We start from the raw sequence: 13739 nt of genomic DNA, 5'->3' as shown, positions 1-13739 counted from the left end.
CCCCCTTCCCGCATACCATACCACCTTACACGGGGACAAAGAGGAAGGTGCAGATGAAGGTGCAGGTTCCTTCATCAGGTGAGGGGAGGAATACTCGTTGGCGACGTCACTGGCACAGGTGTTATGACCTGGTGGTCAGGACAATAATGGACCTGGTGGTTAAGAGCACACGGAATGACCTGATAGTTACTGATAATAAGGACGAGCTCTGGGACGTGGGAACTCTGCTGACCGCAATCCCTAAACCTATCAAACACACTAAAAATAGCTGTGGATTGCGCCTAACGCTCCCTATGCAACTCGGCACAGCCTAAGAAACTAGCTAGCCCTGAAGATAGAAAAATAAAGCCTACCTTGCCTCAGAGAAATTCCCCAAAGGAAAATGCAGCCCCCCACATATATTGACTGTGAGTAAAGATGAAAATACAAACACAGAGATGAAATAGATTTAGCAAAGTGAGGCCCGACTTACTGAACAGACCGAGGATAGGAAAGGTTACTTTGCGGTCAGCACAAAAACATACAAAAAGACCACGCAGAGGGCGCAAAAAGACCCTCCGCACCGACTCACGGTGCGGAAGCGCTCCCTCTGCGTCCCAGAGCTTCAAGCAAGCAAGACAACAAATTAAATAGCAAGCTGGACAGACAAATAGCAAACCAAAGAAATACAAGCTGGAACTTAGCTTCTAATGGGAAGACAGGTCACAAGAACGATCCAGGAGTGAACTAGACCAATACTGGAACATTGACAGGTGGCATGGAGCAAAGATCTAAGTAGAGTTAAATAGAGCAGCAGCTAACGAATTAACCTCATCACCTGTGGAAGGAAACTCAGAAACACCCACCAGAGGAAGTCCATGGACAGAACCAGCCGAAGAACCATTCATGACCACAGGAGGGAGCCCGACAACAGAATTCACAACACACAGGGCCCCTCATAGTACGCAAAAGTGTTGCTGCCGGTGGGAGGCGCCCCCGCTGTGCAAACACACCGCTGTACTTTGAGGGGCCCTGTGCCAGTGCCAATGCCAACGAGTGGGCCCCCCCTGCTTGCTCAGGATCACAGCACTTGCAAAGTTGAAATACTTACCTCTCCCTGCTCCATTGCCGTGACGTGGTCCAGATTTACTGGGCCCACTAATTACTTGAACCAGCCCTACCCCCCACAACTTTAGCCAAATGACTCCCAATTTCAAATGCCTTACAATTATTATAAGCTAAATTAAGATTGACAAGCTTCAGTAACAAGAATGGATGTTTTTGCCATTAACATGGGCTCTGTACATGTTTTCCTGGCCTCTACTCACTGCCGACTATGCTCCCCCATTGACTTGCATTGGGTTTCGTGTTTCGGTCGATCCCCGACTTTTCGCGATAATCGGCCGATTCCACTCGACTCGACTTTTGAGATAGTCGGGTTTCGCGAAACCCGTTTCGGCTCTAAAAAGGTCAAGGTCGCTCAACCCTACATGCCACCATTAATTTCCCTGGATAAGTGTGTAATACAGGGATTTGTTTGATGTGTTTGTGATATCACAGCAGGTACTTTCCTTTGTAACTTTCCTTTATATGCACGGTTGTTTGAGCAAATTACCTCTCGAGCGCGGTTTCACCTGTATTATTACTTTTGGATTCCATTTTCTCCTGCTATACTTATGAAAATGAAAAAAAAATGTGTGAAAACAACATTTTAGTGGGAAAATGTTTTTTTTTTTCATTTTCACAGTTCAACATTTTAAAGTTCTGTGAAGCACCTATGGGTTCAAGGTGCTCACCACAAGCCTAGATAATTTCCTTGCGGGGTTTAGTTTCCAAAATGGAGTCACTTGATGGGGGTTTCTATTGTTTAAGGAGATCAGGGACTCTCCAAATGTGACATGAAACTTGCAAACCATTCCATGAAATTTTGCATTTCAAAATGTCACTCCATCCTTTCTGAGCCCTGCTGTGTGCCTAACAGTAGTTTCCCCCCACATATGGGGTATTGGTGTACTCAGGATAAATTGCACAACAAATTTTAGGTTACATTTTCTCCTGTTAGTCTCGTGAAAATAAAAAAAATTAGGCTAAATGAACATTTTTGTGGGAAAAATGTGATGTTTTTATTTTCACTTGTCTTTGTTATAAAATTCTATGAAGCACCTGGAGGTTCAAGGTGCTTACCACACATCTAGATAAATTCCTTGAGGTGTCTTGTTTCCATAATGAGCGTCCGCTCTCAATTCAAGCCAATTTTTGTATTCAAAAAGTCAAACTTTTCTCCTTCTATTCCAAGGCCTGCCATGTGCCCAAACAGTAGTTTTCCCCCACATATGGGGTACCTGTGTACTCAGGAGATATTACACAACAAATTTTGTTTTCCATTTTCTCCCTTACCCTTGTGAAAATAAAAAATGTTTCATTAGAAAAATGTGATTTTTTTATTTTCACGGCTCTTAATTGTAAACTTCTGTAAAGCCCGATGGGTTCAAGGTGCTCTAGATACATTCCTTGAGGGGTCTTGTTTCCAAAATATAGCCACTTATGGGGGTATTCCACTGTTTAGGCACATCATGAGCTCTCCAGATGCGACTTGGCATCCACTCACGATTCCAGCCATTTTTATGTTCAAAAAGTCAAATGGTGCTCCTTCCCTTCCAAGCCCTCCCATGCGTCCCCACATATATGGCATTGGCGTACTCAAGAGAATTTGCACAACAATTTTTTTTTCTCTTGTTACCCTTGTGAAAACAAAAAAATTGAGGCTAAATAAAATTTTGTGTGAAAAAGAATTGTCCATTTTTTCCTTCCACAATGCATTAATTCCTGTGAAGCACCTGAAGGGTCAATGAACTTCTCATATGTGGTTTTGAGGACTCTGAGGGGTACAGTTTTTAGAACAGTGTCAATTTTGGGTATTTTCTGTCCTATAGGCCCCCCAAAGTCACTTAAATGTGATGTGGTCCCTAAAAAATTATTTTTGTAAATTTTGTTGGAACAATGAGATATTGCTGATCAACGTTGAACCCTTCTATCTTGCTAACAAAACAAAAGTATGTTTTAAAAAACAGATGTGAAGTAGACATATTGTAAAAGTTATTTTTTAACTATTTTGTGTGACATAACTGTGGTTTAAGGATTAAAAGTTTGAAAATTGCTAAATGTTAATTTTTTTTTGCCAAATTTCCAATATTTTGACAGATAAAAACAAATTGTATTGAACTAATTCTTCCACTATCATGAACTACAATATGTCATGAGAAAAAAAATAGGATCTGTTGGAGCATTGCAGAGTTATTGCCACATAAAGTGACGCTGGTTAGAATTGTAAAATTTCGCCTGGTCATGAAGGTGACAACAGGATTGGGGGGTAAAGTGGTTAAGATTGTTCACTGATTATCTAGGATAGTAAAGAATAGCTATGAATAAGGATTAGCTTTTAGTCCGAAACGCGTAAGGTTCATATGCTCTGCCTTTTTACTATTTTTATGGAGCAAATTCCACAATAACCATACTTTTATTTAACTGAAGATTTTTTCTCACCTAGTGCAGGATTTAACCCTTTCCTGATGTAACCCCTTTCTCCTTTTCCCCTCCATTCTCCACCCATGATGTCCTGTCTGCATTCTCTCTTTTGCTTCCTCCCCTGCCCAGGAGCTGTGGCATGAAGAGTCCCTGCACGGTCAGACACAGCAATTACACATCACATAGCAGGGGCACATTTATAAAATTAGCTCAGTACAAGAACATATATTATTTAAGACATCCAGTTGTGGAAAATATTTCTATTCCAAGATTTATTGATTAAAATGTACTTTGTTCCTAGGAAAACCCCTTTAACTAAACTAAAAGGGAAAACATTTTTTGGGCTAACTACTAACCCTGCAACTACAGGAAACATTTAAATATGAGGAGGAAATTTATTCAAGGCAAATTGAATTCGCTTCCACAGCTCACTATGTACTGAGAGGTGGCTGAAGCCGTGACGTTGCTCCTCTATAACTGAAAGCTGGAGGCTGTCGGAAGGAATAAAGTTCATTACCTTATGTTATCTGACTTTCAGATCACTAATAGCATGCAGATTAACCCCATATCTGCAGGTTAATAGTCTTTTTTCACATGACAGGTTCCCTTTAAAAAGCTGGTGCACTCGCTGTCGGAATCATGCTCAACATAACAGATAGCATTTACATTTCAAAGCTGCAACCCAACCCTGAACAATGTGAATTCACTTGTCTTGAAAGGTTCTTACTGGAGGCAGAGAAAAATTCATGTAGAGGAAATCTGTATTCCAACCCTTTGGCTCACTCAATCCATCCTCATACTGTGACGGTAGCCACCTAGATAAAACAGTATTTGAGGCTCCCCAGGAAGGATGATTTCTGAACACCAAGAAAAGAAAGGAAAATGTTAAAAAACAAAGCCAATGTTTTTATAAAAAATATTTTTTTCCGAGAGCTTAGCTACCTTTTACCTTAATTACTAAACAATTTGAAAGGGTTAGTCCCAAGAAAACAGGTTATTCCCTATCCATAAGATAACTTGTTAATTGCTGGAGTCTCCAATCTTTGGGATCTCTAGTGATCTTGCGAATGTAGGTCTGAAGTCCTGCCTTGAAAGGAGTTTGTATGCGCATGCTCGACCTCCACTATATTCAATGTATATGGAATTACAAGAGAAAGACTCATCATTTGGCTACTTTTTCCATCAGATCCATGGAGAGTGAATGGAGAAGTGGGTTGAGCACGTTCACTTTCACTCCATTCAATATGGAATAATCGTTTTTTTGTTTGTTGTTTTTTAGAAACTTTTTAATTTCATAAAATCAGAATGTTTGTAGAAGAATTTCAAAACTGTAAAAAAAAGTTAAATAAATCAAAATAAAATAATTTCTTAATGGTTCTTAGGATCAAAGACAGGGAAGCAACAGATACTGTTCAGAATCTTCAAACCACGGATGGTGGAGACAGAGGTTGATTGCAGGATTTGTGAATAAAGCAATGTGTCACTTACTGGGCTGCTTAGTAAAATTGTAATAAAACTATTGTTTTATCAGCATAAACAAAACCCCCCCACATATAAATAGGTCAATCAAGTAAGGGTGCGATACGCGGACGAGGTTATCAAGTCGGCTCCCGGGTAAATTGGTCCAATAGAATGTAAGTATCCAGCAACTGCAAACAAAAAAAGGAATAATATAAGCAATAATTAACTGGGAGCTATTAAAATATCAAAAAGAGAAAATAAACCATGGAAACATAGTTCTTTGACTAAGAGCTTAGTGCTTAAAACACATTAGCCTAGTGTTTTTTATAGTTTATTTTACTCTCGTGGTATTTTAATAGTTAGCAATAAATTAATGTTTTTATAAGTCTTTCTTTTGTTTAATGTTGCTGTATACATTCCTTGCATTGTTTTAATAACAGGAAGTTGGCAACTTTCTGCCTATGCACAGAGTACATAGAAAGCATTAGAGTGGGAGGGGTTATACAGAGCTCAGCATTCAAAGAATAGATAGAACTGCAGCGGAGAAAACTATTTTCAATCAAAATTGCAGTAAGCAGCAGAGTAAGTGATACATCACATGATTTAGGTTCTCTGTCTCTACAACATGCTGTTCTCAGATGGGATAGCAAAAGCCTGGTGACCAGTGATGAGCGAGAATGAACATCACTCGATCATACATAGGGGTGCAAGGTCGATGTTCAAGTGCCATGCTCTAGTCCCATCCCGCATGTTTTGTAGTTGTTAGATAGCCAATAAGCATTGATTTGTTTTGGTATTACCGTGTATGGCAGGAAATTCCCGCATATTTATTGGCCTTTAAAGGGAACCTGTCAGTAGATTCATGCTATAATGGTTAGCAGCCACATTGGTAACAGCTAAACTATATTTTACTTTGAAATGCTGTTTAGTCTACGAGAAAAGATAAGTTTACAAGGTGCCACGCTCAGGATTGAGTGAACTCTAGGCAACTCCTATCAGCTTCTTCCCCCTCAGCTACATTCTCTCCTTATACCCAATCTAAGGACACTTTTCAAACTTTGTTTTCTCAGAAAAACCACCATGAATTAAACAGTGTCTTAAATGCATGCATAATAAAATATATTAAACATCTATCTATATAATCGACTAAGGGGTACTTCGGTCTGTTTGTCTGTCTGTCTGTTTGTCTGTCTGTAATGGAAATCCTGCATCGCTGATTGGTTGCGGCCGGCAGGTTTAGTCCGGCCGTGAATTGGCCCCTCCCTACTCTCCTCCAGTCAGTGCCAGTGTGTTGCCCCATCCCGGACCAACTTTTTACTATTGATGCTGCCTATGCAGCATCAATAGTAAAAAGAAATAATGTTAAAAATAATTTAAAAAAAAATATTGTGCTATTCTCACCTTCCGACGTCCAACGATGCGCGCAATGCATCGGTGCGTCCACCGATGCGCGGTCTTAGCGACACCGCTAAGTCATCTGGGTAATTTTGCAATGCATCTCTGGGAACAGAAGCTGGCAGCCGCATCGCGCGCGGCGGGACAGCTTCAGTGGATGACGGAGGGTGAGTATATAACTATTTTTTTTATTTTAATTCTTTTTTTTACAGGGATATGGTGCCCGCTCTGCTATATACTAAGTGGGCTGTGTTATTTACTGCATGGACTGTGTTATATATTACGTGGGCAGTGTTATATACTATGTGGGCTGTGTTATATACTCCCTGGCTGCTATATACTACGATACTACGTGGCTGTGCTATATACTGCGCGGCCTGTGTTATATACTACATGGGCTGTGTTATATATTATGTGGGCTGTGCTATATATTACATGGGCTGTGTTATATACTGTCTGGCTGCTATATACTACGTGGGCTCTGTTATATACTGTCTGGCTGCTATATACTACGTGGGCAGTGTTATATACTGCATGGGCTGTGTTATATACTGTGTGGGCTTTGCTATATATTACGTGGCTGCTATATACTATGTGGCTGCTATATACTACATGGCTGTGCTATATACTATGTGGCTGTCTGTGTTACGTGGGCTGTGCTATATACTATGTGGCTGCTATATACTATGTGGCTGCTATATACTATGCAGCTGTGCTATATACTATGTGGCTGTGCTATATCCTACGTGGCTGTGTTATATACTACGTGGCTGTGCTAAGTGCGACGTACATACATACATACATACATACATATTCTAGAATTCCCGATGCGTGTTATATACTACGTAGGCTGTGCTATATATTACGTGGGCTGTGTTATATACTGCATGGCTGCTATATACTACATGGGCAGTGTTATATACTGCATGGGCTGTGTTATATACTACGTGGCCTGTGTTATATACTGCGTGGGCTGTGCTATATATTATGTGGGCTGTGCTATATACAGTACTATGTGGCTGCTATATACTATGTGGCTGCTATATACTACGTGGCTGTCTGTGTTATGTGGGCTGTGGTATATAGTATGTGGCTGCTATATACTATGTGGCTGCTATATACTATATGGCTGCTATATACTATGTTGCTGTGCTATATACTACGTGGCTGTACTATATACTGCGTGGCTGTGGTATATACTACGTGGCTGGCTGTGTTATATACTATGTGGCTGTGTTATATACTACGTCGCTGTGCTATATACTACGTGGCTGCGCTAAGCGCGATGTACATACATACATACATATTCTAGAATACCTGATGTGTTAGAATCGGGCCACCATCTAGTAATTTATAAGGACAGTTAAAGGGATCCAACCCCGCATTTGAAATTGATGATCTATCCATTTGGTAGATCATCAATATCAAACTTTGGGGGTCCATCAACCAGAACACCCATGGATTGTTTTTATTTTTTCCTGAGTGGTTGGATTAACCATTAAATGGATCTGTTCTATCTAATATGCCCCTGTTGAGAAGTGCACTGAATCAGCATTAGAATTGCATCATCTACAAGGATACTTTTCATATTTTCATCATTTTGGTCTAGATTTTTTTTAGGAAATGTGTTTGTTTTTGTGTGTTAAAGTTGGTATTTTAAGCAAAACAGTTTTGCATGCCATCTCTATTTAACATATTTTAATTCCTCTCCAACGTTCTGGATTGCCTGCTGATAAAATGGTGAGTAGCAAACTCCCACCTGCTAAGCATCTACAATGAAGCCCTTTCAAGCTTTGCCGTTGTTTCCAAAAGTTCTAAGTCAAATATGAACTAAATTTGAGCATTAGACTCCAGGGGAGTCAGGATTTTGGGTATTGTGTTAAGCACTTAACCACTGTGTTACTTTTTTTTATGTGTTTCCCACTTAAAATGTACATTCATTGTAATGTTCCTTTTTTTTGTTAAATAGATTGCATTTCTATAGTAATTCTTAAACAATCTAATTTATAAATATGCCTCATTTATTTAAAATTAAGTGAACCATATTGATTTTATTATGAGAACTATATAAACTATAAAATAAATGCTGGGAAATTATAAAAATCCCAGATACCGTATCGTTGCTGTTATGATTGATCTTGTTTATATAAGAGAAAAAAAAATGTTTAAAAACAGATTAAAATGATGAATTCTTAATGTTTTAATCATTTACAAAAGGATTTGGTCAATTAAATTTATTCTAAATCTTTAAACATTTACAAATTAATCTGGGTAATGTTTTCGAAATTCGTTAGCCCCATATCAAAAAATGAGCTCATTGTTTAGCAATGTCATTATGGGATGCTGAATAATGCCTTTCATTTCATTAGCAGCAGAGTGCATAAATAATAAGCGAGATACTGTGCATGGTAATATTAGTTCTGCTAATTATCCAAACTACATTATTACTTGCAAAAGTTTTTAGATTGTTTCGGAGTGAGACCAGGGTTTAAGATGGACACAATAAGGCCACATAGAGCATAAGCGACCTCATTAAGGCCACTATGCCCAGGTCTTTTGCAATTCTAGGAATCCAATGTACGGTAGGTCATAATATAAATGTAAGGTGGCTTAGGTTCAGCTTAGTAATAAAAACAGAAGGTGAACTATAGAAACTTATGGGCCCCTACTGATTTTCCATATACACTGATCAGCCATAATATTAAAATGTTGAAATGAATAGCCTTAATTATTTTAATTGGTACCTGCCGAGGGATGGGATGTATTAGGCAAAAATCATAAAAAACCCCAAATTTTAATGATTCTAAATTTAAAATGCCACCAACCTGTGGCTACACCAAAAAAACAAACAACAAAACACACCGTGAAAAACTAGTGTAGGGGGAAGGAAAATGCCCTAGATAATGCCTGTACTGGTGGCTACCTATCAGCGGGGGTTGGCGCCCTAGGGGGGACGTTGTGGCGCCCCCGCTCCACGTAGGCTTACCCTGGGGTCCCTAGTAGGCCCTGATAGCACCCGTGGGTCCCTCTACCCACACAATAAATAGACTAAGGGTACCCCTCGACAGCTATTCAGATGACACACCTATATATAGGGAATTCCTGAACCCCCAACACCGTGAATATAAAAACAAATGAGACCATGTGGTAGGCGTTAGTGGCGGGCATAAACTGTGTAGATCAAGCGCCTAGTTACAAAATCTTAAACCAGGTATATATATATGCTGATAACTACACATCAAAGGCACCTGGGCAGTGGAAAAAAGGTTGCAGTATACCCCATGGGCTAATTGATGAGCCCCACACTGGGTACCTGCCCGATAGACAGTCACCTGCAATCCAAAAATCAATGCCACAAATCACTGCCACAATCAATAGGACATATAGACATCTATGCCATTGGTACTCATCGTCCGATGCCGTGCCACGCCATCAGCCCACTATCATAAGTCGCCTCGACGCGTTTCGCCCCTCTGGCTCATCAGGAGGCTAGGTAGATCTCTCATGTGTCTCGATGATGCAAGATGAAGGTGAGTTATGATGCAATTTACCTCAATTATAAAGGAGACGCCACCGGAAAGAACATGTGTGTCCGCACTTCCTGGACGCAACCCGGAAGTCGTCAACTGAGTGGGTTGGGGTAGTGAAGCCCATTGCGCCTGCGCAAGATGGCAGGCACAGGAAAGAATTCCTATCCTTATTGCGTACCACACATAGGCACTCTGTCTGGATATCGACTGGGCCTGCGCAAAGTGGCACGCACATGAAGACCCTCCCACCGCCGACTGCGTGTCAGGTATGTATACTACGTCTTAGACACCATGACCGCAACGGCGCCTGCGCATAGCGCACTCAAGGCAGGGCTGCACATCCACATTTTAACAAAGCAGCCTAAGCGGGGTTTTTTAAATATATACCACGTAGCGACTCATTTATTTTATAGAACGCTAGTAAGATAAGCCTTAGCGTGTAATGCATAGTGCTGCTGTGAATGGATTGGGGTAGTGAAGCCTGCTACGCCTGCGCATGGTGGCACGCACAGGAAAGATTACTTATCCCCACTGCGTGTCACACATAAGCGCTCTGTCTACCTACCAACTGGGCCTGCGCAAAGTGGCACGCACATAAAGGCCCACCCACCGCCGACTGCGTGTCAGGTATGTTTACCTTTTAGTCCCCATATTTGCGGAATACACTGCAGCGCCTGCGCAGAGCGCACTCTCGGCAATGCTGCACGTACAAATTCTGCAATGCAGACCTGGCGGGGATTTTTTATATATAAAAAAAACAGCGGCTCATTTATTTAATAGAACGCTAATAAATTAACAAATAACGTGAAATGCATAGCACTGTTATAAGTGGATTGGGGTAATGAAACCATCTGCGTACGCACAGGAAAGATTTCCTAACCATATTGCGTGTCACACATAAGCTTTGAGGCACAGAATCAACCATTTTACATGTCCATCAAATATATCACCTCATTATTGATCCGAGGTTATTGATGGACATCATTATATGCACCCCTAATCATTTTCAACATACAGCAGGTTGTCCTCCATGTAACCTTTCTCCGTTCGGAGCCTAAAGATCAAAACACATCTACATGGTGATTTAATAAAGCATAAATCAATGCTAATAGCTCAGCGTAACAAAACTTTCCCCAGCGGCGTATCTCAATAGAGGAAATTTTTATTTTAAGGATTGATAACACACAGATCTGTGTATGTTCCCCCAATTAGGGAGGAGATAAACAAAAAACGAAGCATAGAGAGAACCATCTTGTTTTATGGTCACAAATAAGTTATAACATGACCTAAAGTATAAATAGTTCCCAAATAAAAAGTCCTATCAAGGGTATTCACACTACAGAAAGCACGTGAATGATTGCAGCTCATTCAGGCCCTTTGGGGTCATTGAGTCCATCCTGAATGTCCACTCACATTCTCTTTGAAGTATAGTTTTATCAAAATTTCCACCCCTTGGGTTAGGTTTCACTACTTCAATCACTGTAAACCTTATGTCTGTGAAATTGTCGGGGTGTTGTGATCTCATATGTCTGGCTAGTGTAGTATCCCTATTATGCCTTATGTCCCCTAAATGTTCTCCCACTCTTCTGCAAAGCTCCCTAATTGTCTTCCCGATGTAATCTTTGGGGCAGGGGCAAGAAGCCAGATACACAACCCCCGTTGATTTACAGTTTGAGAAATCGCGTTGAAAAAATACCTTCCCAGTGGATGAACTTGTAAAGGACTTATTGGGTTTCATCCATCGACACATTTGACAGCCGCCACATCTAAAAAATCCACAAGGTCTCCTCTCAAGCCACGTACCCCCTTCTGTTGGTTTCATATAGTGGCTGTGTACCAAAGAATCCTTAAGGGACCTCCCTTTCCTAAAGGTGATGTCAGGACGTGTCCCCAGCAAATCCCTGAGGTCTGGGTCCATTCTAAGTACATCCCAATGTTTATTTAGTACTTCCCTGACCTTCTGGTGTTGGGAATCAAAAGTCCCTGTAATCCTTATTGTCTCATCGTCTTTTTTGATCTTATTCTTATGCAGCAGCTGTTGTCTATCTGCATTCGCCGCATTCTTATAGGCCGAGTTTAGGATATGGGGCGGATAGTTTTTCTCCTTGAATCTATTAAACATATCTCCAGCTTGACTATGAAACATTTTCATGTCAGAGCAATTACGCCTCAATCTCAAAAACTGACCTTTTGGGATACCCTTTTTGAGAGGTGTGGGGTGGTGGCTATGCCAATTGAGAAGGCTGTTGGTACTTGTAGGTTTGCGATATATACTGGTGGTCAGGCCCCCATTGGATGTCCTTCTTATCATCACATCCAGGAAGGCTAGTTCTTCTTTCTGAATTTCTGAGGTAAACCTTAGACTGATATCATTAATATTCAACTCAGCAATAAAGGTTTTAAACTGTTCCTCCGAGCCCGTATCTCTATTGAGATACGCCGCTGGGGAAAGTTTTGTTATGCTGAGCTATTAGCATTGATTTATGCTTTATTAAATCACCATGTAGATGTGTTTTGATCTTTAGGCTCCGAATGGAGAAAGGTTACATGGAGGACAACCTGCTGTATGTTGAAAATGATTAGGGGTGCATATAATGATGTCCATCAATAACCTCGGATCAATAATGAGGTGATATATTTGATGGATATGTAAAATGGTTGATTCTGTGCCTCAAAGCTTATGTGTGACACGCAATATGGTTAGGAAATCTTTCCTGTGCGTACCACCATGCGCAGATGCAGATGGTTTCATTACCCCAATCCACTTATAACAGTGCTATGCATTTCACGTTATTTGTTAATTTATTAGAGTTCTATTAAATAAATGAGCCGCTGTTTTTTTTATATATAAAAAATCCCCGCCAGGTCTGCATTGCAGAATTTGTACGTGCAGCATTGCCGAGAGTGCGCTCTGCGCAGGCGCTGCAGCGTATTCTGCAACTATGGGGACTAAGGCCGGCGTCACACACAGCGTATGCAAATACGGTCCGTATATTACGGCCGTAATACGCTGAAAAGTCCCAAAAATAGTGGTCCGTAGCTCCTCCGTAGGCAGGGTGTGTCACCGTTTTTTGCGCATGGCATCCTCCGTATGTAATCCGTATGGCAGCCGTACTGCGTGTTTTTATCGCAGGCTTGCCAAACCGACATACGCCTATACAAGGGATCCATGTGTTTAAAAAAAAATAAAAACATATATACTGTCTATATATATATATATGTCAGTAGACACATATATGTATATATATTATTACTTCATACAGCCGCGATATAGCAAAAAGCCGGTAATTCAATTACCGGCTTTTGCTTTCTCCTTCCTAAAACCCGACATGATTTGAGACATGGTTTACATACAGTAAACCATGTCTTCTCTCCATTTTTTTTGCAGATTCCACACTACTAATGTCAGTAGTGTGTTTCTGCAAAATTTGGCCGTTCTAGCTCTTAAAATAAAGGGTTAAATGGCGGAAAAAATTGGCGTGGGCTCCCGCGCAATTTTCTCCGCCAGAGTAGTAAAGCCAGTGACTGAGGGCAGATATTAATAGCCTGGAGAGGGTCCACGGTTATTGGCCCCCCCCGGCTAAAAACATCTGCCCCCAGCCACCCCAGAAAAGGCACATCTGGAAGATGCGCCTATTCTGGCACTTGGCCACTCTCTTCCCATTCCCGTGTAGCGGTGGGATATGGGGTAATGAAGGGTTAATGCCACCTTGCTATTTTAAGGTGACATTAAGCCAAATTAATAATGGAGAGGCGTCAATTATGACACCTATCCATTATTAATCCAAATGAATGAAAGGGTTAAAGAAAAACACACACACATTATTAAAAATTATTTTATTGAAATAA

At 40.7% G+C, this 13739-nt stretch overlaps 1 protein-coding gene across 1 annotated transcript in view; it reads right to left on the bottom strand.

Moving 5' to 3' along the window:
- TPO (thyroid peroxidase) overlaps nt 1-13739 on the bottom strand; it is a 241509-nt gene that overhangs the window by 195559 nt on the left and 32211 nt on the right. Inside the window, exon 5 of the mRNA XM_069726806.1 lies at nt 4232-4361. Within this exon, the coding sequence (XP_069582907.1) occupies nt 4232-4361 (130 nt within the window). The remainder of the gene's footprint in view (nt 1-4231; nt 4362-13739) is intronic.

This window comes from Ranitomeya imitator, chromosome 5 (assembly GCF_032444005.1).
Source record: "Ranitomeya imitator isolate aRanImi1 chromosome 5, aRanImi1.pri, whole genome shotgun sequence".
In the NCBI taxonomy this organism is placed as follows: Eukaryota; Metazoa; Chordata; class Amphibia; order Anura; family Dendrobatidae; genus Ranitomeya; species Ranitomeya imitator.
Note: the sequence above shows the minus strand (reverse complement) of the source record. Positions and strands in the feature narration are given on the sequence as shown.